At 42.1% G+C, this 27,477-nt stretch overlaps 2 protein-coding genes across 4 annotated transcripts in view; one reads left to right on the top strand and one right to left on the bottom strand.

Annotated features, from left to right (window-relative positions):
* Positions 1 to 1,601: 1,601 nt before the first annotated feature.
* On the top strand, positions 1,602 to 18,636 carry sqlea (squalene epoxidase a). 2 transcript variants are annotated; one of them, XM_060900937.1, is made up of 11 exons: positions 1,602 to 1,877; positions 5,388 to 5,652; positions 5,752 to 5,917; positions 8,921 to 9,017; positions 11,344 to 11,457; positions 13,195 to 13,363; positions 13,495 to 13,590; positions 14,060 to 14,202; positions 16,390 to 16,486; positions 16,683 to 16,770; positions 18,444 to 18,636. In XM_060900937.1, the coding sequence occupies exons 1-11, from the start codon at positions 1,602 to 1,604 to the stop codon at positions 18,634 to 18,636; spliced, it is 1,704 nt and encodes a 567-aa protein (XP_060756920.1). The 2 variants fall into 2 exon arrangements, with proteins under 2 accessions (XP_060756920.1, XP_060756921.1); XM_060900938.1 differs by having other exon boundaries at positions 1,602 to 1,892; positions 5,406 to 5,652.
* Positions 18,637 to 20,673: 2,037 nt separating this feature from the next.
* The window catches only part of oxr1a (oxidation resistance 1a), a 142,166-nt gene continuing 135,362 nt past the window's right edge, over positions 20,674 to 27,477 (bottom strand). For both annotated transcript variants that reach the window (XM_060900229.1, XM_060900228.1), the window contains 4 exons: positions 25,923 to 26,075; positions 25,534 to 25,629; positions 25,358 to 25,431; positions 20,674 to 22,595 (listed from right to left, as the gene is read on the bottom strand). In XM_060900229.1, coding sequence (XP_060756212.1) covers positions 22,460 to 22,595; positions 25,358 to 25,431; positions 25,534 to 25,629; positions 25,923 to 26,075 — 459 coding nt within the window. In that variant the 3' untranslated portion in view covers positions 20,674 to 22,459. The remainder of the gene's footprint in view (positions 22,596 to 25,357; positions 25,432 to 25,533; positions 25,630 to 25,922; positions 26,076 to 27,477) is intronic.

Here is a 27,477-nt window from a genome sequence, read left to right as displayed (position 1 = left end):
CTTTAACCCTGTTATTGCTGTAAGAACTAAATTAGAACGTTATTTGGTGCAACCTATGTAGTAATTTTGTTTCAGCTATGCCCACTTTGCTCCTCACGTGATGAATTTGAAGTCTATCCATCCATTATCTGTAACCGCTTATCCTGTTCTACAGGGTCGTGGGCAAGCTGGAGCCTATCCCAGCTGACTATGGGTGAGAGGCGGGGTACACCCTGGACAAGTCGCCAGGTCATCACAGGGCTCATACATGGACACGGGGAGAACATGCAAACTCCACACAGAAAGGCCCTCGCCGGCTGCTGGGCTCGAATCCAGAACCTCCTTGCTGTGAGGCAACAGTGGTAACCACTACACCACCATGCCGCCCTGAATTTGAAGTCCTGCTATTGAAATCTGATGCTACAAGTAACATTTTAAACATGTCATTGGGGATAAAAATTAAAGGCCTTAACCAATAACAATGTGTCACAGATTCCTAAACATGTCATGGTTTTTGGTCAGTTATGACAAAAGGGTAATTTGTGCTTCTTTATATGATGACATAAACCAGTTGTTTTTAAAGTAGCGTCCATGAAGCGTAGTCAGGCGATTGATAATTTTATATTGTTACAGTGGTGTAAATCACAACCCACTGTTGTTATTTATATTTTTAGTCTTATTGTATAGCCTGTTTGACTTTTTAATCCAAACTGCAGTAACTGAAAAATAAATATGCTTTTAAACATCATCAACTTGGGCATTTTTTTTTTTTGACAATTCAGGAATAAAAAGCTCTATGGCACTAATAAATATCCCAAACAGAAAAAAAAATGTCTATGCATTTAAATAACTTGAAATTGATTAGTTTATAAAATAAATCTGTACTGATGGAGTCTGTGAATTCATGTTACAACTGAAAGGGTTCCTGTTTACAAAAAGAAAAGTTTCTCATCATTCACATGTAGTAAAGATTTATGAAGAATTAAAAAAAAAAAAAGATTTATAGAGATTATGTTTTGGAGTGTTTTATTCATGGAAAGCAAGGTGGAGATTCAGAGGCATGTTGGAGAACAGCCCATACATTATCATATGTTACTGTTGGGAAATAAACCCGGAAGTAAAGCAAAACAAACCCATGCTGGCTTTTTAGGTTATGGTCCTATGCTTTATATCTCTGTGTCATTTTATATTTACTGTACACCAGTGGCACTTCAGGTTTGAACAGCCATGACGTCACATCATCCTACCTTCCGTGCAGTGTGGCTGACCAATAGGAGAATAGCGTGAGCTCTGCTCACCCCTTCCTCGCTCCTGATTGGCTGAACAAGAATCCAGGAGGCGGGACTGTAGTGTCGACAAATCAGGTGAAGATCCGCTCCTTCATTAGCATAAATCATTCAGCATCTTGTGTTGAGTTTGAAGAGCGCCTGGATTTCACACAGAGACCAGAATGAGAAAAATATTGTTAATTTTCTAGCTGTATAAAAATGAACTAATATTTACAAATTGAATATTTTTAAGTGGACTTAACTGAAAGAATTGCTTGCACTATTTTTTTCTTTTGCACGTGAAATTATTATTATTATTATTATTATTATTATTATTATTTAAAACTTTAAATCATGTGGACTTTTTTGGGGATAGCAAGCTTCACATATGTGTACAAAAAAAGCGACGTGTTTGTGTTTTTAGCTCGCAGAGAGCTGCTGATTGCTGCACTGGTTTTACTGGCAGTGGGAGCAATAATACTCACCTTCCACAGGTACCACTGGGGGATAAAAACATTTCACTTGTTACGGCTACTGTTGGAAATCTTATCAGTTCTACCTTTCATTCTTAAAATCATCCACAAGTCAGACATTACTCAAAGAAACAATGCAGCAGAGGAGAACAAAAAGGTAAGTTACCATGCTGTTTATAATCTGTTTAGGTTTACACCCTGTAGATGTTTATTTTATGACTATTATATTGTCCTGTAGGGTGACACGGTGGTGTAGTGGTTAGCACTGTTTCTTCACAGCAAGAAGGTTCTGGGTTTGAGCCCAGCAGCCGGCGAGGGCCTTTCTGTGTGGAGTTTGCATGTTCTCCCCGTGTCCGCGTGGGTTTCCTCCGGGTGCTCCGGTTTCCCCCACAGTCCAAAGACATGCAGGTTAGGTTAACTGGTGACTCTAAATTGACCGTAGGTGTGAATGGTTGTTTGTCTCTGTGTCAGCCCTGTGATGACCCATAGACTTGTCCAGGGTGTACCTCTCACTCATAGTCATCTAGGATAGGATCCTGCTTGCCTCAACGGAGAAAGGTTCCTCACACCAAATAGTGACTTTGTTTCATTTTTTTAACATTGAAACCCTTCCATCCATCCATTATCTGTAGCCACTTTATCCTGTTCTACAGGGTCGCAGCCAAGCTGGCACCTATCCCAGCTGACTACGGGCGAGAGGCGGGGTACACCCTGGACAAGTCGCCAGGTCATTGCAGGGCTCATACATGGACACTGACAACCATTCACACCTACAGTCAATATAGAGTCACCAGTTAGCCTAACCTGCATGTCTTTGGACTGTGGGGGAAACCGGAGCACCCGGAGGAAACCCACGTGGACACGGGGAGAACATGCAAACTCCACACAGAAAGGACCTTGGGCTCGAACCCAGAACCTTCTTGCTGTGAGGCGACAGTGCTAACCACTACACCACCGTGCCACCCTTAACATTGAAACATATATTTTTCTTTATTTTTTAAAGCCATCATTCCTCAACAGCATTCATTCATTATTTATTTATTTATTTATTTAAGTATGTACCAAAGACTTTTGTACACAGTACTGTATCCACCATATTTACCAGCTACCATACAGGTCATACAGGTAGTTTCTCTTAACCTTATGTTCATTCTTCGAAGTTATTTCTTGTAAATGAATATTAAATGAAATTTGGATTTTTGAGGTTAAACTGCACCACTCATTCATCTTAGCTGGCTTTAAAATCACTTCGTTCACATTAACATGGATATTTTTTTATCTTGTGTGCACAAGATGATTTACTGTATACAGGATATTACACAGTCGCATGAAGATATGAAGTTTATCTTCAAATGGTGAATGTATATTTTTCAACACTAGAATATAAACTTCATATCTTCACACCATCGTGTAATGTTCTTTTATATTATCTGGACACATCCACAAAAAAAAAATGATACTCAAGTTAATCAAAATAATTTTCATTTTGAACCGGTTTGCCATTTTGACAACTTGCGTCCAGTCAGCGGGAAAACACTGGGAGTGACATCAGAGTGAAATATTGGGAAATATGTCACTCAGATCCGTGATGTAATTTGTATGAAAAATATGAGTTTTTCAACACAAGAAGATAAATTTCATATCTTCAAGTGAAAGTGTGATTTTCTTTTTATTATATAGACACACTGACAAACAAAAAGTACCCAAATTTATCAAAACAATTCATCAATTTCCTCACAAGTGACGTATAGAGATTTATGTCATGGTTTTGGTTCTCCATGTCCTGGATGTAGCTTGTATGAAAAATACAAGTGGTGTATTTCCCGGTAAAACACTCGTGTCCATATAATATAAATTTTATATGCGTCTCTAACTGTCCAAATAAAGCCATGAACACTGCCATGTTTCAAACATACTTGAGAAATCAACAAACTTACCCCTTACCCCAGACTTACTCAGGATAGGCCAATGATACAGATCTTAACTTGTTCCCACAAGACAAATAACTTGCTCTTACAAGATAATTAACTTTGGGGGCTCTGTAATGTAATCTTCTACTATGTACACTTTTGACTTTATCAAAGCAGTTTGTTTTGTGACAGCAAGCTATTAGCAACCAGTTAGTTTGTCTCATCTCATTATCTGTAGCCGCTTTATCCTGTTCTACAGGGTCGCAGGCAAGCTGGAGCCTATCCCAGCTGACTACGGGTGAAAGGTGGGGTACATCCTGGACAAGTCGCCAGGTCATCACAGGGCTGATACATAGACACAGACAACCATTCACACTCACATTCACACCTACAGTACGCTCAATTTAGAGTCACCAGTTAACCTAACCTGCATGTCTTTGGACTGTGGGGGAAACCGGAGCACCCGGAGGAAACCCACGGGGAGAACATGCAAACTCCCCACAGAAAGGCCCTCGCCGGCTACGGGGCTCGAACCCGGACCTTCTTGCTGTGAGGCGACAGCGCTAACCACTACACCACCGTGCCGCCCCAGTTAGTTTATGTTGTGAGTTATCATCATGCTAGCTAACATCTGACTGATTTAGAATAAAGCCCTTGTTAGTTGGTCTTAGTCAAATAGTGGAAAAATATTACCTATCAGTAATTGTCTTTGCTTCGTAAGTCTTTGTTCTTTGCCTTTCATACTTTCATGAAGAAAATGTAAACATTTGTACTTTTTCTAATTCTGCATTAAACTTTTACCACAATTTTTTTTTTTTTTTTTAGCCGTGTAAGCATTCTATTTGAGTAAGGGATTTCAGTATTTTGCCACCTTCTAGCTGTAAATGAAAAATGTATTTGTTTAAAAGGCTTAAATGATTTGTTTATTGTTGAAACTAATTATTTTTGACACAGAAATGGTTGCACTGCAATCATTGCTGGTCTCGTGGTTAAAGTGTTGGGTTAAGAACCAGAAGGTTATGAGTTTGAATTCTGGTTAAGTATGAAAAAGATAGATATTTTACAGGTTGCACTGTGGTGTAATGGTTAGCACTGTTGCCTCACAGCAAGAAGGTTCTGGGTTCGAGCCCAGTGGCCAACAGGGGTCTTTCTGTGTGGAGTTTGCATGTTCTCCCCATGTCTGCGTGGGTTTCCTCTGGGTGCTCCGGTTTCCACCACAGTCCAAAGACATGTAGGTTAGGGGCAGCCTTGGGCTGAGGTTGGGCTGAAGTGCCCTTGAGCGAGGCACCGAACCCATAACTGCTCCCCGGGTGCTGTTGCATAGCTGCCCACTGCTCTGGGTATGTGTGTGCTCATTGCTCATTTGTGTGTATGTGTGTTCACTGCTTCAGATGGGTTAAATTTCACTGTGCTTGAGTGTACATGTAACAAATAAAGGCTTCCTTGATTTTTCTTTTCTGCACTCACACTGTTGTCTTTAGACTCTACATTATTATCCCTGAAGGCAGTGAATATTTGATGCAGTACAAAAACATAATTAAACATTAATTCAAGCATGCTAACGATTGATACCTTTTAGTTTTTCGCACATGCTTTTTAAAAGTTTGCTTCAACACAAAAACAATTTCCATGTTGCTTTTGTTTTTATATTGAACCCATATTAGACCACTCACACACTAGTGATGAAATGTTTGGCGCTTCATGGTTTTATCAGTAAAAGTATTGTCACATTTGTTCTCCTCTTGAATCATGACTAGGGAGCTACCAGGAGGAAGCGAGTAAGAACCAAAGAAGCAGCACTAAACACAGAAAGTACCTCAGAGTGTGGGTCCACTGGTGAGCCGGAGCCAGACGTCATCATCGTGGGTGCTGGTGTGCTGGGTTCTGCCATGGCGGCCGTGTTGGCGCAAGATGGCTGGAAGGTTTGCGTGGTGGAGAGAGATCTGCGTGAACCGGACAGAATCGTGGGGGAGCTTTTGCAGCCAGGTGGCTACCGGGCACTCAAAGAGCTGGGTCTGGAGGGTAAGCTATCTATAAAGGATGACTCCTAGAAAGAGATGTAGATGCTAAATAAATTCACACCTTAATTAATTACTCACACATTTACACAACTTTCCTTAGGTGCTGTAGAGGGCCTGGATGCTCATGTAGTCAGTGGGTATGTAATCCATGACAAAGAGAGTCTCTCAGAAGTGGAGATCCCTTACCCACAAGATGAGTGTGGCCGAGCGTTCCACCATGGTCGCTTTATCATGGGCCTGCGACGTGCTGCTCTCAAAGAACCCAAGTAAGCTTCTGATTAATAAATTTCTCATCTCATCTCATTAGCCGCTTTATCCTTCTACAGGGTCGCAGGCAAGCTGGAGCCTATCCCAGCTGACTACGGGCGAAAGGCGGGGTACACCCTGGACAAGTCGCCAGGTCATCACAGGGCTGACACAGAGACACAGACAACCATTCACATTCACACCTATGGTCAATTTAGAGTCACCAGTTAACCTAACCTGCATGTCTTTGGACTGTGGGGGAAACCGGAGCACCCGGAGGAAACCCACGCGGACACGGGGAGAACATGCAAACTCCACACAGAAAGGCCCTTGCCGGCCATGGGGCTCGAACCCGGACCTTCTTGCTGTGAGGCGACAGCGCTAACCACTACACCACCGTGCCGCCATTGTAGGTGCTAAAGAAGGCAACTGGACTTGCTTGAAATTCTTTAGCACCTACGGTTTACGATGACCTGGATGACTGAGAACCTTCACAGACATTCTTCTGATTAACAAAGTTAAAAAAAAAAAAAAAGACTTCATTCCCAGACCTGAGGAGAACTTTCTCTGGTTTAGTTTTTTTCATTTATTCTAAGACACCTGATTCATCCTGTAAGATGACCATGAAGCTCTTTCTGAACTGAATAAAAGCCATGACTCACTGACAAACCTGGTCCTTGGGATTTAACCTAATACAGTTGTTCATAAAGCAGCATGTGTAAATGAGGTTGAGGTGTAATTTGACAGAACGCGGTCATCTGCTAAATCTGCCAGCAGATTAATTGATATCTTAATTTCATCCATATTTAAGACTGGCACATCATGTTGCTATAGAGTCATGTGTCTTTGTTTATGTTAAAAATGTAAAGTTAGGATTGGTCTCGATCTCAGACACCCTGTCCAAGGGACACAGAGGGTCTGATATCTTTTGTACACTAACCTTACTGTTCCATCGCCAGATCCTCCCCAGAATACCAAATGCCTACCGAGATATTATGAAACAACAGGGATACAAAGCTAATCTACCTGTCAAAGTAATCCGTCTAGGGGTTTTAAACTAATAGTTAGCCAGGGCCTGGATGTATCTTCCCCTGTGGTGTCTGCGTTAAACATGAGCTTGCATCTATATCAGTAATGTGTGCTGTCATGTTTGCCACTAAAGTTGGGAAGGCCACAGGAGAGCAGCTTACCGCAAATACTGACAAATGCGCACTGGGACAGCCCAATCCTTGCTCTGACGAGCGCCCAGCCAAAGCTCCGGTGGTTCTCACAGTTCAAGTTTTATTTGTGTAGATAACAATAATCCAAAATGAAAAGGTCCGAAACAAAACAAAATCCTCAGGGGCTACTTCCAGACATGTGCAGTCACCTAGGGAAACTTACATCACAGAGAACGCCACCCTGGTGTGGTCACCTGTTTCCTTTTTGAAGGTGGCATGTCACACACGCCCACTACTCAGCTGACGCTCCCACAGCCTTCCCAATCATCTGTGTGTGTCTTTCTCTGACTGACATGCTTCATAACACTTACAAAGAATAAATAACCTCACTTGTTCACATGGGTGGCACGGTGGTGTAGTGGTTAGCGCTGTCGCCTCACAGCAAGAAGGTCCGGGTTCGAGCCCCGTGGCCGGCGAGGGCCTTTCTGTGTGGAGTTTGCATGTTCTCCCCGTGTCCGCGTGGGTTTCCTCCGGGTGCTCCAGTTTCCCCCACGGTCCAAAGACATGCAGGTTAGGTTAACTGGTGACTCTAAATTGACCGTAGGTGTGAATGGTTGTCTGTGTCTATGTGTCAGCCCTGTGATGACCTGGCGACTTGTCCAGGGTGTACCCCGCCTTTCGCCCGTAGTCAGCTGGGATAGGCTCCAGCTTGCCTGCGACCCTGTAGAACAGGATAAAGCGGCTAGAGATAATGAGGTGAGACTTGTTCACATTCATTACATCAGAGACTGTATTTCCTATGCGCCTGATGTCGTGTTATGCATGTGTCAGAGAAGTGGGTATCAAGTCGAGGGTGTATTTCACTCTGTGTAATCAGCTGACACAACTGTCACTTACTGTATGTCAGTATAGCTGCATGAATCTACAGTCTGGGCTAGAAAGAAATCAGCCGAGCCTCACGCCTTCATACTACTTTGTCTTTCAGATGCTCCCATTAGGCATCGCCACAGTGGATCTGTTCCATATATTTGATCTGGCATAGGTTTTACACCGGATGCCCTTCCTGACGCAACCGTCCCCAATTTATCCGGGGTTGGCACTAAGTATGCACTGTCTTGTTCAACCCCAGTGGTTGGGTATTTTATCTAATCTGCATGTCTTTGAGCTTCACTTCTTCATCTATCCAGCCATCCTTTATTTGTAGCCACTTATCCTGTTCTACAGGGTCGCAGGCAAGCTGGAGCCTATCCCAGCTGACTATGGGCGAGAGGCGGGGTACACCCTGGACAAGTCGCCAGGTTGTCGCAGGACTGAAACAGAGACAAACAACCATTCACATTCACACCTACGGTCAATTTAGAGCCACCAATTAGCCTAACCTGCATGTCTTTGGACTGTGGGGGAAACCGGAGCACCTGGAGGAAACCCACGCGGACACGGGGAGAACATGCAAACTCCACACAGAATGGCCCTTGCCAACTGCTGGGCTCGAACCCAGAACCTTCTTGCTGTGAGGCGACAGTGCTAACCACTACGCCACCATGCCGCCCCCTTCTTCATACAATTCTGCGTTTTTTATTTATTTATTTTTCTTACAAAGAGCGGTAGTGCTGCTGCATTTTGGTTCTACAAAAGTACAAAAATAAAATCCACTTTAAGACATTTTGTTAACAGCAAATAATCAGATGTGGATACCAAAAATGACACCACAGGTTGATGTCTTTTTTTTTTTTTTTTTTTATTACTGAAAGACAAAGGGCCTAGTCCTGCTAGTACTTTTATACCAGGCGTCCCTAAAGCTGTTTCCTCTGTCTGTGTGTTGTGTGTAAAGTAATGAATCTGACAGCTTTTTCATTTGTACAGTGTGATGTTTGTGGAGGGCACAGTAACCAGTCTGCAGGAGGAGGATGACTGTGTGACAGGAGTTCAGTATCGTGAGAAGGACACTGGGAAGATCAAGGTATATATACACACACACACACACACACACACACACACGCGCACAAAATCAGAAAAAAAAGTTATCATCTAGCGAAATTGGAAAACATAGTAAACATACCTTTGAAGATATAACTGAGGTCCTTCAGGTCCAATTATGATTTATTCTCAAACGTATTCAAGTAAAATTAGTTGCAGATTTCAAAAATTAAACTTTCATTTTCAGAGCCCAAATAGTATTCGAGTAAAATGAATTTTCTTTAAAATGCCAGATGGGCTTCCTGCGGTGGTGATGTATGCAATGACGTCATGTAGCGGTTGCTTGGAGCAACTCGGCTGTTTATGTTCTCTGTTTACATCATAGTTTTGCTAGTTTTACAAGTATTTTACCAAATTTATCAGGTTTTTAAAGAAGTATGCCTCATTGTGTAGCATATACATGCCACAGTTAGCCCTTTTCCACCAAATCAGTTCCAGGGCTGGTTCGGGGCCAGTGCTTAGTTTGGAACCGGGTTTTCTGTTTCCACTGACAAAGAACTGGCTCTGGGTCAGAAAAACCGGTTCCAGGGTAGCACCAGCTCTTTGCTGGGCCAGAGGAAAGAACTGCTTACGTCAGCGGGGGCGGAGTTGTTAAGACCAACAACAATAGCAAGACCGCGAGAGGGCGCCATTTTTAAATAAGCAACGAGATATCATGGATGCAGTAAAGCAGCAGTCATCCATTATTGTTGTTGTTGTTGCTGCTGCTGCTTCTTCTTCTTCTCTGTGTTGTTGTTGCTTTGATGTTTGCACCAAGGTTTATGCAAATGCAGCGAAGTAACTGACGTATACAGCGACGTAATGACGTGGCTCCCCTTAGCACCCTGAGCTATGGAAAAGCAAACTGGTTCTCAGCTGGTTCGCAAGTTGAACGAGTTGTGAACCAGCACCAGCACTGGCCCCGAACCAGCCCTGGAACTGATTTGGTGGAAAAGGGGTATGTGATGCTAAAAAGAAAGCACAAGCTGGAACTAGACTGCATTTATACAGAGAAAATGCAAATTGTGCTTGCTCAGCTGGAACAGAGGGTCACCGACAGAAACTGGATCAGACATGAGACCTCACTCTGCAAAATCTTTTTTTGACATGATCTACAGAAAGTGTGTGTGTGAGACAAAGTGCCACTGACAGAAACTGGATCAGACATGAGACTTTGTGCTGCGCTTTTTCTTTTTTTTTTCTTCTCCCCCACATAATCTAGGGTTAGGGTCACTGTCACCACCACAGGAAGCCCATCTGACACTTTAAAGAAAATTAATTTTTCTCGAACACTATTCGGTCTACGAAAATGAAAGTTTGATTTTTGAAATCTGTGACTACTTTTACTTAAAATAAAGTTTGAGAATAAATCTGCTGGAGGATCCTTTTAAATGAGGCTTAAAGGCACACTATATGATATTTTTCTTCTGGCTAAAGGTACAAAACACGTACTTTTGAAAGTGTTTATTTCCTGAAAACATATACACTATAGTATAACGACAGCAGCTTTTGTTTTTCGAGAGCACAGGCACTTCATTAAGTGCTGCAGGTTGTAACTGTATTCAGAATCCAAACTAATTTTTGGATGTAAATGGATGCTTTTGGTTGAAAATTATTCTTTATTTTATCAGATTTTGTTTCTCATTCTCATCTCATTATCTGTAGCCGCTTTATCCTGTTCTACAGGGTCGCAGGCAAGCTGGAGCCTATCCCAGCTGACTATGGGCGAAAGGCGGGGTACACCCTGGACAAGTCGCCAGGTCATCACAGGGCTGACACATAGACACAGACAACCATTCACACTCACATTCACACCTACGCTCAATTTAGAGTCACCAGTTGACCTAACCTGCATGTCTTTGGACTGTGGGGGAAACCGGAGCACCCGGAGGAAACCCACGCGGACACGGGGAGAACATGCAAACTCCGCACAGAAAGGCCCTCGCCGGCCATGGGGCTCGAACCCGGACCTTCTTGCTGCGAGGCGACAGCGCTAACCACTACACCACCGTGCCGCCCTAGATTTTGTTTCTATAATGACAAAATAAAAGCACTACCTACTTAATTTTCCGATTCAGTTTGTGAAATTAAGTTATTAGTCATGTGATCAGCATTACTGGCTTCAAAGAAGTAAACGAGGTGCATGTACAGTATATTATGATTAACATGGAGGAAGAAAGATAATATTGTTTTGTCCAGGAACTTAAACAGAACCTTTTAACAAAGACACGTACTGGTAGATTTGAGTCATGTCATGTAGAGTGAAGAAGGATTGAGGATACAAAAACAATATTCACACATTCACTCTTCACTGTGTTGTTTCTCCTCAGGAGATCCGTGCTCCTCTGACGGTGGTCGCTGATGGCTGTTTCTCCAAATTCCGTAAGAATCTCGTGTCTGGAAAAGTCAAGGTCTGCTCACATTTTGTTGGCTGCTTAATGAAGGTAAGGCGAAGTGTCTGATTAAAAAAAAAAATATATATATATATATATATATATATATATATATATATATATATATATATATATATATATATATATATATATAGGCTACTTTTACCTTAAGAAAACATCCTAAGTGCTGTGTGTGTGTGTGTATGATATTAAACGGTTGTGCAAAGATATGAAGTTTATCTTCAAGTGGTGAACATGTTCACTAGCAAGTGAAGCGAACGAGTGAAAAATATTTAACATGAGAAGATAAACTTCATATATTCACACCACCATGTAATATTCTTTATATTATATGGACACATCCACAAAAAAAAGCAAGTTAATCAAAACAATTTTAATTTTGAACCGGTTCGCCATTTTGACTATGCGCATCTAGTCAGCGGGAAAACACTGGGAGTGACATCATGTGTTCTATTCCCTTCTAACAGGTTTCATTAATTTGGTTTGATAGCATGCAATATTGTTAGCATATCGCTTATCCTATGTGTATTACATCACTCTACCCAATGAGCAATGAGCGTTGAATATGGTTTACGATATTGCATGGTTCTCAAGACAACATGACGTCACACGTCGGAGATGTAAAACTTCCGTGCTTGCGAGCGACTGTGACAATTTGTAAATAAACATGACCGCCAGGTTTGCTTCGTTAAATACGGAAGATTTTGAGAGAATTTTGAAAGAGAAAGACGCATTCCTGAAAGGAATGTGTACGTATAATAATAATATTGGCTGGCTTTTTTCATGGTATATCAGATATATATCATTCACTTGTCTTTGACTTGTTCAATATCATGCTAGCTGAATGGAATATAATGTATCTGATATACATCGAAAAAAAAAAAAAGAGCCAGCCAATATTATTTAAATATGTCACTCAAATCCGTGATGTATTTCGTACGAAAACTGAGTTTTTCAGCATGAGAAAATAAACTTCATATCTTTAAGCCAAAGTGTGATTTTATTTTTTATTATATACCTGTAGACACATTAACAAACAAAGTACCCAAATTTATCAAACCAATTCATTGATTTCCTTACGAATGACATACAGAGATTTATGTCACCATTTTCGTTCTCCATGTCCCAGATGTAGCTCGTATGGAAAAATACAAGTGGTGTATTTCCCAGTAAAACAATCGTGTCCATATGAATCTCATCTCATCTCATTATTTGTAGCCGCTTTATCCTGTTCTACAGGGTCGCAGGCAAGCTGGAGCCTATCCCAGCTGACTACGGGCGAAAGGCGGGGTACACCCTGGACAAGTCACCAGGTCATCACAGGGCTGATACATAGACACAGACAACCATTCACACTCACATTCACACCTACGGTCAGTTTAGAGTCACCAGTTAACCTAACCTGCATGTCTTTGGACTGTGGGGGAAACCGGAGCACCCGGAGGAAACCCATGCGGACACGGGGAGAACATGCAAACTCCGCACAGAAAGGCCCTCGCCGGCCACGGGGCTCGAACCCGGACCTTCTTGCTGTGAGGCGACAGCGCTAACCACTACACCACCGTGCTGCCGTCCATATAAATGTATTTCAAAATTAGCAAGACTATAACTCTCAAGGTACATGAATAATCCAATTTTGGCATAAAAAGTACCTAAATTATCACCCCCTGGTTAAATACAGCACAGATCTTTTCAAATTATGTGTTTAATATCCACCTGATTCTGCACTTCTTCTGATGGTGTGTGTGATCCTGTCTGCTCTTTCAGGATTGTCCTCAGTTTAAGTCCAATCATGCAGAGCTGGTGCTGACAAACCTCAGTCCCATCCTGATCTACCAGATCTCCTCCAACGAGACCAGAATTTTGGTGGACATCAGGGGAGAGATGCCCCGAGACCTGTCCAAGTACATGGTGGAGATTTATCCTCAGCTACCAAGTAGGATGGGCTGCTCTCTAAATACCTTACCTACTGTACTACAGATTGTAGTAGAAATTGAGTAATCTAAATGCACTCACATCACCTTCCTTTTCTTTTCAGCATCAGTAACGGTATCTTGTTCTCTGTAGGACATTTACAGGAGCCCTTTATGCTCGCTCTGCAGAACGACCGTCTGAGGACGATGCCTGCAAGCTTCCTGCCACCTTCTCCAGTCAACAAACCAGGTAGGCATGTAAAACTGATCAAGTTTAATTGAGAAATATTGTTTGAAATACACAGACATTTAATAATTTTTTTTCGTAGAATTCATTTGTAGTGGTTTGGCGAATTAGTATTATTTTTTAAATTACTGCTTATTCATGTGAACTCATTCAAATATGCAGAGTTTTAATAAACGTGGACAATTTAAAAGCCGTGATGGAGGTTTAAATTGATTACATAATTTCAAACCTGCATATTTTATTGCTTTATTGATTACATTCAAACAATCAAATTATTCAGCTAACAAGACAAATCACAAGTCATATATCAGTGGGAAACATTAGCTCTGGGGTGTTACTGTGAGCACATGAATAATGAATAATATTGGCCCTAATCTGACAGCTTTGGAGTACTGTATTACAGAAAAAAAAATGATGCAGATCTGTATGGAAATATAAGAATTCAGAGTAACGTTGCCTCACACTCTGACAGGAGTGCTGCTTCTGGGAGACGCCTACAACATGAGGCATCCTCTCACCGGCGGGGGGATGAGTGTGGTACTCAATGACATCCGCATATGGAGAGAGCTGCTCAGGAACGTTCCAGATCTGTATGATGACAACGCCATGCTTCAGGTAACCAGGGTTTCCCACTGAATGGAAAGAGGGCATGCTTAATAATAATAATAATAATAATAATGGTTGGCACGGTGGTGTAGTGGTTAGCACTGTCGCCTCACAGCAAGAAGGTCCGGGTTCGAGCCCCGTGGCTGGCGAGGGCCTTTCTGTGCAGAGTTTGCATGTTCTCCCCGTGTCCGCGTGGGTTTCCTCCGGGTGCTCCGGTTTCCCTCACAGTCCAAAGACATGCAGGTTAGGTTAACTGGTGACTCTAAATTGACCGTAGGTGTGAATGTGAGTGTGAATGGTTGTCTGTGTCTATGTGTCAGCCCTGTGATGACCTGGCGACTTGTCCAGGGTGTACCCCGCCTTTCGCCCGTAGTCAGCTGGGATAGGCTCCAGCTTGCCTGCGACCCTGTAGAACAGGATAAAGCGGCTACAGATAATGAGATGAGATAATAAGTCAGTTTATTTGTATAGTGCTTTTAACAATGGATGTTGTTGCAGAAGACTTTAAACATATGAACTGATTTTATCCTGAATAATTAAGTTATTCCACGAAATCGAGTCGTACGTGAGCCGACAGCCGACGAGGCGCGTAGCTCTGAGTTGGCAATAAGCCATGTGCGACGAGATTGAGTGGAATAACGGTTTCATTATGTCCACATTCACTGGATTTTGTGAAACGGAGCATTTTTATTTTTTTTGCAAAGTCGATTAAATAAAAACTTTATACAAAATGTCTGACAAAATAATTTCCGCTTAGAATGTAAACAAACCGGTGAAATGACAGCAGCAATTTGTGAAAAATGCTGTAATAATTCTTGAAAAATAGAGATGTTCTTACCATCAGATACTTTCATTCCATATTTTGTTGCTTTTTTTGTGGTTTTGTTTTCAAGTAGAGTTTTTATTTCATCCTCGGTTGGTTCAGCAATATGCGCTGCCATTTTGTTTTTCTCTACTCACGGTATATGAGCTGATGGCCTAGTAGTAGAGTAGATAATCAGAGCGTGCGATTGGGCAGCACGGTGGTGTAGTGGTTAGCACTGTTGCCTCACAACAAGAAGGGTTTGAGCCCAGTGGCCGGCGAGGGCCTTTCTGTGCGGAGTTTGCATGTTCTCCCCGTGTCCGCGTGGGTTTCCTCCGGGTGCTCCAGTTTCCCCCACAGTCCAAAGACATGCGGTTAGGTTAACATGGGGCGGCCTTGGGCTGAAGTGCCCTTGAGCAAGGTACCAACCCCTGACTGTTCCCTGGGCGCTGTAGTGTGGCTGCCCACTGCTCTGGGTGTGTGTGTGTGTGTGTGTGTGTGTTCACTGCTTCAGATGGGTTAAATGCAGAGGATGAATCTCACTGTGCTCCCCGTGTCCGCGTGGGTTTCCTCCGGGTGCTCCGGTTTCCCCCACAGTCCAAAGACATGCAGGTTAGGTTAACTGGTGACTCTAAATTGACCGTAGGTGTGAATGTGAGTGTGAATGGTTGTCTGTGTCTATGTGTCAGCCCTGTGATGACCTGGCGACTTGTCCAGGGTGTACCCCGCCTTTCGCCCGTAGTCAGCTGGGATAGGCTCCAGCTTGCCTGCAACCCTGTAGAAGGATAAAGCGGCTAGAGATAATGAGATGAGATGAGATGAATCTCACTGTGCTTGAAGTGTGCATGTGACAAATAAAGGCTTCTTCTTCTTTATATCCAGTGAATGTGGATAGCATATATTTATTTATCCCCGATGAGCAAGCCTGTGGTGGTGATAATGATACACTATCATGTCCAGTAAACATTTTTTGAGATTCCTTGTATTAGGACACCGTTCAGTTCATTTCAGTTCAGTGAGGTTGAGGTCAGGGTTCTGTGCAGGCCACTCGAGTTCCTCCACCCCAACTTTCTACACAGGATCATGGTCATACTGGAACAGGTTTGGACCCCTTAGTTCCAGTCAAAAGTGTAACAGTACAGCATACAAAGACATTCTATACAAGTGTGTGCCTCCAACTTTGTGGCAACAGTTTGGGGAAGAACCACATGGGTGATGGTCAAGTGTCCAGAAACTTTTGGCCATATTATGCACGCAAAGACAAATTCGCGTATCAGGGAAAACGATGAGGGAGTATGAAAAGTTTGGAGGCAGTTATGAAATAAGTAAAAAGGGTGTGCATACTATTTTTATTAGAGCTACAGAGATGACTAAGTTGTTGTTCTATTCAACAGGCAAAGAAGAAATTCTACTGGGAGCGCAAGTCATCACACTCATTTGTCGTGAATGTGCTGGCTCAAGCTCTTTATGAGCTGTTCGCAGGAACAGACAGTACGTCCACATCATTAATTGTTATTCTGAAAGTGTTTCCCTACACTATTGACATGAACCTCAGCAAACACTGTTTACTTAAATTAAACGACTCCGGTTTGAATTTATTATCATATAGAAGTTGAATTTTACTCTAGTGGCTGCCATTTTGGATGTAATCACGAGGAAAAAAAAAAGTTTTGTTTTTCTTCTTCAGGTTCTCTGCACCAGTTAAGAACAGCCTGCTTCCAGTACTTCAAGCTGGGTGGAAGATGTGTCAATGGACCAGTAGGTCTGCTGTCTGTGTAAGCAACACACTGATGAAATAACCACATACATAAACTCCTCCCTTTCAGTTTTACAACCCCGATTCCAAAAAAGTTGGGACAAAGTACAAATTGTAAATAAAAACGGAATGCGATGATGTGGAAGTTTCAAAATTCCATATTTTATTCAGAATAGAACATAGATGACATATCACATGTTTAAACTGAGAAAATGTATCATTTAAAGAGAAAAATTAGGTGATTTTAAATTTCATGACAACACCACATCTCCAAAAAGTTGGGACAAGGCCATGTTTACCACTGTGAGACATCCCCTTTTCTCTTTACAACAGTCTGTAAACGTCTGGGGACTGAGGAGACAAGTTGCTCAAGTTTAGGGATAGGAATGTTAACCCATTCTTGTCTAATGTTGGATTCTAGTTGCTCAACTGTCTTAGGTCTTTTTTGTCGTATCTTCCATTTTATGATGCACCAAATGTTTTCTATGGGTGAAAGACCTGGACTGCAGGCTGGCCAGTTCAGTACCCGGACCCTTCTTCTACGCAGCCATGATGCTGTAATTGATGCAGTATGTGGTTTGGCATTGTCATGTTGGAAAATGCAAGGTCTTCCCTGAAAGAGACGTCGTCTGGATGGGAGCATATGTTGCTCTAGAACCTGGATATACCTTTCAGTATTGATGGTGTCTTTCCAGATGTGTAAGCTGCCCATGCCACACGCACTAATGCAACCCCATACCATCAGAGATGCAGGCTTCTGAACTGAGCGCTGATAACAACTTGGGTCGTCCTTCTCCTCTTTAGTCCGAATGACACGGCGTCCCTGATTTCCATAAAGAACTTCAAATTTTGATTCGTCTGACCACAGAACAGTTTTCCACTTTGCCACAGTCCATTTTAAATGAGCCTTGGCCCAGAGAAGACGTCTGCGCTTCTGGATCGTGTTTAGATACGGCTTCTTCTTTGAACTATAGAGTTTTAGCTGGCAACGGCGGATGGCACGGTGAATTGTGTTCACAGATAATGTTCTCTGGAAATATTCCTGAGCCCATTTTGTGATTTCCAATACAGAAGCATGCCTGTATGTGATGCAGTGCCGTCTAAGGGCCCGAAGATCACGGGCACCCAGTATGGTTTTCCGGCCTTGACCCTTACGCACAGAGATTCTTCCAGATTCTCTGAATCTTTTGATGATATTATGCACTGTAGATGATGATATGTTCAAACTCTTTGCAATTTTACACTGTCGAACTCCTTTCTGATATCGCTCCACTATTTGTCGGCGCAGAATTAGGGGGATTGGTGATCCTCTTCCCATCTTTACTTCTGAGAGCCACTGCCACTCCAAGATGCTCTTTTTATACCCAGTCATGTTAATGACCTATTGCCAATTGACCTAATGAGTTGCAATTTGGTCCTCCAGCTGTTCCTTTTTTCCAGCCTCTTATTGCCCCTGTCCCAACTTTTTTGAGATGAGTTGCTGTCATGAAATTTCAAAATGTCTCACTTTCGACATTTGATATGTTGTCTATGTTCTATTGTGAATACAATATCAGTTTTTGAGATTTTGTAAATTATTGCATTCCATTTTTATTTACAATTTGTACTTTGTCCCAACTTTCTTGGAATCGGGGTTGTACATAGCTCTGATGTGTGAAACACTGACAGAAGATTGTGTTCTCTTGTTATTAGGTTAAAGCCGAAGCCCATGACTCTGATTGGACACTTCTTCGCTGTAGCCTTGTACGCCATGTACTTCAGTTTCAAATCAGAGTCGTGGCTGATGAAACCAAGGGCCTTGGTGAACAGTGGAACAATTCTTTACCATGCCTGCGCCATTATGTTCCCCCTCATCTATTCAGAGCTGAAGTACCTGGTGTACTGAGCCACACTAATGGTCACGTGGCCAAGCTAAAGACTGCAGTCAGAAACATTGAAAAGAACTTGAAATGAACCAGCTGTGCCTTTTATCATGCAAATCTACATATCTAAACCTCAAATCTGTTTATTCATAATGGTACAGTTTAAAGAACCTGTATCATACATTGACAATTTTGGGTGTACTTGTCACTTTTTTTTTTTTGGTGTGTTTTAATTCATTGAATTATATAAATGAAGAAACCAGTTCACCGTGACAGCTGTGGAATTCTTCCTCTAAAGAAAGCAGCTGAGGAAATAAACTATCAAAACTGATATCTAGAATAGCACATTCACTGTTTATTTGTAACCTTAGTCCTACATTTTCCACCCCTTCCAATCAGAGCAGTCATGAACAACAGCAGGGGGAAATTTTTATTTTATTTTATGTAGCTAGATTTTGAATACAAACTCCAAGCACCAAAAGTGAATTTCCACATATCTACACTTTTTGCAGTCAAATACACGCAATGTGCGCTTCACCTCTTTGCTTTGCAGAATAAATTTGCCTTTGAATAACTCCATGTATATACATTCTTTTATACCCCACTGCTGTGGAATCTGAAAATGTATTTCTGATTCAGAAAGGAGTCCAAACCAAATAAATACTGCTAAAAAAAATTTAATTAGCTATCCTTTAACTACACTACTGTTCAAAAGTTTGGGGTCACTTTGAAATGTCCTTATTTTTGAAAGAAAAGCACTGTTCTTTTCAATGAAGATCACTTTAAACTAATCAGAAATCCACTCTATACATTGCTAATGTGGTAAATGACTATTCTAGCTGCAAATGTCTGGTTTTTGGTGCAATATCTCCATAGGTGTATAGAGGCCCATTTCCAGCAACTCTCACTCCAGTGTTCTAATGGTACAATGTGTTTGCTCATTGCCTCAGAAGGCTAATGGATGATTAGAAAACCCTTGTACAATCATGTTAGCACAGCTGAAAACAGTTGAGCTCTTTAGAGAAGCTATAAAACTGACCTTCCTTTGAGCAGATTGAGTTTCTGGAGCATCACATTTGTGGGCTCGATTAAATGCTCAAAATGGCCAGAAAAATCACACATTCACATCACATTATCTCTAGCCGCTTTATCCTTCTACAGGGTCGCAGGCGAGCTGGAGCCTATCCCAGCTGACTACGGGCGAAAGGCGGGGTACACCCTGGACAAGTCGCCAGGTCATCACAGGGCTGACACATAGACACAGACAACCATTCACACTCACATTCACACCTACGGTCAATTTAGAGTCACCAGTTAACCTAACCTGCATGTCTTTGGACTGTGGGGGAAACCGGAGCACCCGGAGGAAACCCACGCGGACACGGGGAGAACATGCAAACTCCGCACAGAAAGGCCCTCGCCGGCCACGGGGCTCGAACCCAGGACCTTCTTGCTGTGAGGCGACAGCGCTAACCACTACACCACCGTGCCGCCCGCCAGAAAAATGTCTTGACTATATTTTCTATTCATTTTACAACTTATGGTGGGAAATAAAGTGTGACTTTTCATGGAAAAAAAACCCCAAAATTGTCTGGGTGACCCCAAACTTTTGAACGGTAGTGTATAATTTCTACAGAGCTGCTACTCTCATGCTTTAAAGATGGAAAAAGTAGAAAAGGTGGTCCTCATGTTCTCCAGTCTCAGAGCATGAGAACCTAGGGCTTCTATTTCTCCACAGTTTCATCCCTCATGTTTGCTTTTCTACTTTAGCACAAGTTCATCTTCTGAAGCTGGCGAAGTAACTGCACAAAACCACCACAAGGGGGCAGCAGCAGCAACATTTATACACAAACGTCAAGGGTTCTTCAGTCTGAAAAGGCTGCTGTTGCTTTTTAAAAGAAAAGAATGCAGGAGTGTGTTGTTATGGTTACATATCATGCACTTTGACATCACTTCCCTTTAATAAACTGCCTCACTGGAAAACTGCTGCACTCAAAAGTTCAGTTTGATTTATACAAAAAGTTTCAACCATGTAGGTTGAAATAAAGGAATAAATACAATTTCTCAGGTTACAGTAATTTTTATTGATTTTTTTTTTTACATCACTATTACACTCTATTCCAGCAAATCAGCTGGAGCATTTTGTTCACGCTGGACCTCGTCTGTGACTCCACATGGACAGAACTCGCTGGTGTGGGAAGAGTGATGAGGGTCTGACGATTACCTGTTCTTCGTCACCCTCCTCATTCTCCTTCAGCCTGTGAACTGTGAATCTACACACCGACAAAGACACGGCATCGGGACGAGACGTGTGAGGAGAGAACCTAAACCCCACTGGACTCGGACATTAGATTCAGGGCTTTAGCTACATTTTTTTTCCACCGACAGTGTAGCAGAAAGCTCTTCATAAAACAGCTAACATCTTAATTTCTAAACACACACACACACACACACAAAAAAAAATATATATAATAAAGACTGTACAGCTACTGCAAAGAAAGCCGTAAGCATCTGGCTTTAAACTAGATTAAAGTGCTAGAAGCAACCCACCAATCCACACTCTATATATTTGTCTGCTAGTAATTATTTATATATAGGAACAAATCTACTATTTTAACATTAATTTACAGGGTAATATACTGTACATTATATTGGTAACAGCTGAGATATCAGCACAAAAATGATCACTGTCACACATAACAGCAATATATAATTACATATATACTGTATATATATATATATAGAATTTGTTATATAATTATATACATAAATATATAATTGTCATTATATTTATGAAAAAAACCCCAAACAAATACATCTCAAGCTTTTCAAATGCCACTCTGAAAAGCAATTTCTCTGTTGAGACGTAAAAGCTTTCAAAAGTTTGCTTGAAAGAGCGACGGGAAGAGGAGACAAAAGACCCCGTCTGGATTATTGAGGTTAACAAGAACAGTAATTTGCATATTCCACAAAATCTATTGCGACACATTACTGTCTACGAACAGTACACACGACCCTCCACACACGGAGGAAGCTGAACTCACACATAAACCCACTGAACAGAACGGTACGACAATGTTTAGATTAAGGGCTATGTGCTTTCCCACGGTGGATCTATGATGGTAAATGACAGAAAGACTATGAATTCACAAGACTTGTATAATTCGCTGTAGAAGAACCCACGCCTGATGTACACTTGCATTTTATTTGCGCTCTGTATGGACGCCGACTTGATCGGGCGATCCTTTTACCCGTCAAAATGTTTTAGTCTCGAAGGGCACAGGAAGTGTGTTTGGAATTACTTCCATTCCTTTTTTTTTTGTCCATCTCCTCCAGTGAGGCCGTTGCATTAGGAACATCAAATTATTACCCAAAAGGATGATGCCTTCTGTCTCGGTCGGTAATGGATCCATCTCGTCCCAAACCTATGCCAGCATCACCATCTGATGTTCAGTGGTCACCTGTAACCAGTATATGAACGCTCACTGATGATTGTCACACTGCGTCCGTCTCAGCCTTCTTCTGCTCACCTAAAAACACCTTGCACTGAAGCTCGGAACAAAGTACACATGGTAACAGCACGAGGAAAGAGAGAATGGGGAGGGGAGAGAGAGAGAGATTTGCGTTAAATGCAGGATTACCATAAAGAGACTATGCTTCTTTAAAACAGGCTTCCTGGGAGCTGAGGTGATGCACATTAAGGTTTGGGACACTTCTGGCCAGCACAGAGACATCTGCTTGGCTTTCTTTCCCTGACTGGAGCCATCTTTCTTTCTTTCTTTCTTTCTTTCTTTCTTTCTCTCTCTCTCCCCTCTCTCTCTCTCTCTCTTCCATGGAGAGAGTGGCCTACTCGAACGACCAGATCTCAATGTCCTGCACGAAGAAGTCCTCCTTCATGGAGAGCATCGGGTTCCCAAAAGTTTTGCACGAGTGACTCCTACCATGGTAGAGATCTCCATCCAGCCACAAACCAAATTCACCACTGTAAGAGAAGGACATGGCATTAAATGTATTTAAAAACTGTTTATCTGCTGCTCGGACAAAAAAAAAAAAAGGCAGTGGAAGCTTCAGTGCTACGGTACATGGCAGGTTAGGATCTAGTAACTACAAAAAGCCTAATTAAATAAAACTTCTTACTTACAGAGGTCTGGATAAACAACTAAAAACTAAACTGTGGAAACAGTTACCATTTAATACTTAAAGTGCATATCACGGGTAAATTCAGGAGCAAGATCAATGTAATTCTTCTACTTTATATTAAACTTTGGTCAAATATCTGTAACATTCTGCATTCTCTGCAAATTTTTTTTTACCTTGCGCAATACCAGAAAAATTCAGTTGAAATCAAACCGTTTGAGGCGAATTGGTCCGCCTCTGAAAAAATTCGGCGTTTGGATTTCCCGGCAAACATTGATTTTCGTGACGTCGCGTGCGGGACGCCTCCTTCTGAATCCTACGCCAGCGCTGGTTTGTTTATGAGAAAACGACCTGGTGGTTTTCTGCAAATTTCTTCGTTATCGTGTAATTATTAAAATGGTTAACAGATGTATCGTAGGAGGGTGTAGCAACACCGATCGTGATGGGATTAGTACTCATCGTTTCCCAAAAGACCGGACAATGAGAGAGAAATGGGAGCGCTTGGTCTACACAGGCTGTGCACTGAAACCGTGCAAAGCTCGCGCAGCCTGCTGGCGCTTCCGCAGGTGACGTCACGAATCTGGCTCCAGACTCCCTTGGGATTTTTCCAGACGCGTTTTGTTATTTAATTTTTTTCTGCTGTAGACGGATGGCCTTGTGCAAAATTACCCTTCTGGATGAGTGTGTAAAGGGACATACTTTCATATTAAAAAAACGAATTTGGTCCAGAATATGCACTTTAAGCCTTAATGATTAGTTGATGGCTATCATGAAGACAATTTGATGTGGGTATGGATCGTTTCCTGGTAGTGCTTCAAGTTACAACATTTAACTAGCACCATGGGCTCTGAACAGAAACAATTTTTTTTCCAATTTGTTCATTCATCTTCAAATTTTTTACATTAATTTTTCACTTTTAAAAATTTTTTTTTTAAAAAGCATGTCATTTTGCTGGGGTAAACAAAAAAAAACTTTCTGAAAATCCGTTGACGCTCCTTTTCTGACCTCTAGCCCTGTAGCTAGTTACTGGTCAAATGAGCTGCCTTCAGCTAAACAGTTCACATAAATGCATGTGATTGGCTACACCAGTAGCTCAGCTACGCTGGTTTATGTTTAGCAAATTGGAGTCGCTGAACTACAGTCCGCGCACATACTCAATACTGGGTCTGCCAGTCGATGAATCCTGGCCTAAACATCAATATTCTGTGTGAGGCTGTTTGTATTTAACTGCTCCTGGCTCCAAGTTCATCCTTTACTCACAACAATAATAGAACATTCAAAAGTATTTTTGTTATATCCTGCCAAATAAATACATTCATTCAGTCACTGCCTGGATTCAAAAGATTTATACATATGCATGTTTTCTAAAGGGCAGCACAGCGTTGCAGTGCTTAGCACCATCGCATCACAGCAAGAAGGTTCTGGGTTCGAACCTTGCGACTGACTGTGTGGAGTTTGTATGTTATCCCTGTGCCTGCATGGGTTTCCTCCCACAGTCCAAAGACATGTGGATTAGGCCAACTGGCTACTCTAAGGCTACATCCACACGACAACGGCAACGAGATTTTTTTTTTTAGTGGGTAAAAAAAAATATCGCGTCCACATGGGCAACGGATCAGTAAAATATCAGGTACATATGGCAATGCAACGCTTGCTGAAAACGATGCAATACACATGCCACACCTCTACAGTACGTGCGCTGCAAGACGGTCCCATCGGAGACACCAGAACAATAGAAGTAGGACGCATGCGCATAAACCCCTTCTTCTACCCGGCGTGAAGCACTCACAGGAACAAACACACAACAACAAGAAGAAGATGGCTGCGACTATGCGAGGAAATCGTGCCTTCTGTGTACACAAATTAGTTTTATTAGTGTGCATAGTTTTATATAACTTAATTTTCTTATTGTGTGAACATTTTGAAAAGCATTTTTATATAATTTATGTAACTTTTTATATTGTGTGTGAACATTTTGAAAAGCAGTCTTATCCAATAAAAAAAAGAAATTCAAGAAATGGTTCAGTTACTTGTTTATTTAAAAGAAAAGCTGTTGTTGTTACGAATGATGCGCGCGAGAGTGCTGCTTGTTCTAGTCATGTGGTTTTTACGTCATCGTAAACAAATCCGTTCTACTCATCCAGACGACTTCGCAACTGCGCCGTTGCCAGATTTTTCCACTCTGGAACCCGTTCTCAAAAAAATATCGTTTTGGGGCACCCAAAACGCCGGTGCCGTGTGGACGCCAGGCCGAAACGATAAAATTTTTTTATCAGATTCACCTGAATCTGTTGCCGTGTGGACAGGGCCTAAATTGACCAGAGGTGTGAATGGTTGTCTCGGTGTTAGCCCTGCGAGAGACTGGCGACCTGAAGTAAGCTGGGATCGGCTCCAGCTTCCCCCATGGATAAGTGGTATGGATAACGAACTGATGGATGTTTTCTAAAATTTGTAAATATTTCCTCAGTGGCAGCATCCTAACTGAAACTACAATAACTTAAGAAAAGCCTCTCCTGGACATGGCAGACAAACAAACGAATAAAGCTGCAATGACGACATACAAAGTGCACCAGTTCAAAAGCGAGAGAACTTGTATAAAGGACTTACCTTCCTCCACCAAATGCCAGGGAGTCCATGTCTCCTTTGATAAAGAACATGTTATCACCTGTCCATTTGTAGGGCTGAAGGCATAGAAAATTCAAGCAACAATCCGTTTCAGTGCCGTTATATCAGCATAGTGACTTAATGTACTGAGCCTCATATAAACTACATACACAACACACCTCAAACTGTGGATAGAAGGAGAAGAGGAACGTTTCTCCCGTGCCGTAAAATCCTTCGCTGACTTTAAAGGGCTCTGACGCTAATGCCCCAAACACCTAGACACCACACGTATCGGGTTAATGAGTAAATCCAATTATGGGCTACAATATAGCCTATTGAGTTCCTCCATGCATTTCTCTCTGACTAAATGAATTGACAAAATGCATAAAGGCAATGAAGGGATATGATCATAACAGATCACACACAAGAGGAAAATAAGTCATAGTTTCAATCAAAATGCCAACAGAAGACCATTAGTCTAGCAGACTCGGGCAAATCAATCCCCCAAGCTCCCATTCAAAAGAAAAGCCTTTAGTTCAGTCATGCTTCGGAATAGTCTTAGTCTTACCTGCCCGTCACTGTCTTTAATAATGAGGAGCACGGGAGAGTCCTGACTCTGCATGATCCGGTACAGGGTTTTAATACTCATACCGTGCTTGGATGTGCTGAATGCCAGCGTCCACGGATAGCCTATGGTTCTGGGTGGGAGATGCTTTGCCAGCTGTGAAAAAGATGAAATCCGTCTCATTAGCAGAGATGGAAAATATATATATATATATACACACACAGGATAAATAAATGACTGGCACGAAATCAAAGGGCAACGTCATCAGCACACAATTACAGTAGCAATGATCTTTTAACACCAGCAGGCAGAGAACCTACCAAGCACAATACAGTCCCATGTGTGTACACACACCAGACCTAGTAAATGCTATACACTACCGTTCAAAAGTTTGGGGTCACTTTGAAATGTCCTTATTTTTGAAAGAAAAGCACTGTTCTTTTCAATGAAGATCACTTTAAACTAATCAGAAATGCACTCTATACATTGCTAATGTGGTAAATGACTATTCTAGCTGCAAATGTCTGGTTTTTGGTGCAATATCTCCATAGGTGTATAGAGGCCCATTTCCAGCAACTCTCACTCCAGTGTTCTAATGGTACAATGTGTTTGCTCATTGCCTCAGAAGGCTAATGGATGATTAGAAAACCCTTGTACAATCATGTTAGCACAGCTGAAAACAGTTTAGCTCTTTAGAGAAGCTATAAAACTGACCTTCCTTTGAGCAGATTGAGGTGGGGTTTACATTAGACCGTATCAGCGGATCATCAGATTAACGTTTTTAAAAACGATTAGCGTGCACACAGCAACGCCAATACACGGATACGCTAATCACATGACTAATTCGGCACGTAAGTTGAAATGTGTCAGTGCGGCTCATCGCTTCCTCCTCAGCGGCTGCGCTCCAAATCACTCCGCCCTGAACAGCGAGTGCCCTCTGGAGGGTGCGCACTCCGGCCCTGCGCAGCTCACAGAGCGCGCGAGTGTAGTGCACGAGCAGTGATTCGGGACTGAGCCGCTGTGCGCAAGTCACTTACCACTTGCAAGTGGAAGGATGGCAAGCCTAAAGACCATCATAACTACACAATGGGCAGTATTTGCATCAGTATTTGCAGTATTTTCATATTTTTATACTCTTTAATGAAAGGTGATACAAGGCGGAAGTCCGCGCCGTTTTTCAGCAGTCGCGTCACATGACCAACGCCAGCGAATCAGGAAGGTGGATGTCACAGTGACGTTGTCCAATGATGACGCCAGCTAGAGCTCAGCACAGCGTATCCGCGTATTCTCAATGTTTAAGCACCGGATCAGACATGATCTGGATTGAATACGTGAACCCTGGCGGATTCCCGTTTCCCGGCGTTTTAATGTAAACGGACAGTGCATCCGCGAAGAAAACGAGACAGATACGGTCTAATGTAAACTTGGCCTGAGTTTCTGGAGCATCACATTTATGGGGTCGATTAAATGCTCAAAATGGACAGAAAAATGTCTTGACTATATTTTCTATTCATTTTACAACTTATGGTGGTAAATAAAAGTGTGACTTTTCATGGAA

This window comes from Neoarius graeffei, chromosome 19 (assembly GCF_027579695.1).
Source record: "Neoarius graeffei isolate fNeoGra1 chromosome 19, fNeoGra1.pri, whole genome shotgun sequence".
In the NCBI taxonomy this organism is placed as follows: domain Eukaryota; kingdom Metazoa; phylum Chordata; class Actinopteri; order Siluriformes; family Ariidae; genus Neoarius; species Neoarius graeffei.
Note: the sequence above shows the minus strand (reverse complement) of the source record. Positions and strands in the feature narration are given on the sequence as shown.

Excerpts from the sequence above, each read along its gene's own strand:
- sqlea (XM_060900937.1), top strand. The coding sequence starts at position 1,602 with ATGTGGACTTTTTTGGGGATAGCAAGCTTCACATATGTGTACAAAAAA. Across the intron at positions 13,591-14,059 it reads TTCTCCAGTCAACAAACCAG|GAGTGCTGCTTCTGGGAGAC; the intron begins GTAGGCATGTAA and ends ACACTCTGACAG. Across the intron at positions 14,203-16,389 it reads ATGACAACGCCATGCTTCAG|GCAAAGAAGAAATTCTACTG; the intron begins GTAACCAGGGTT and ends TCTATTCAACAG.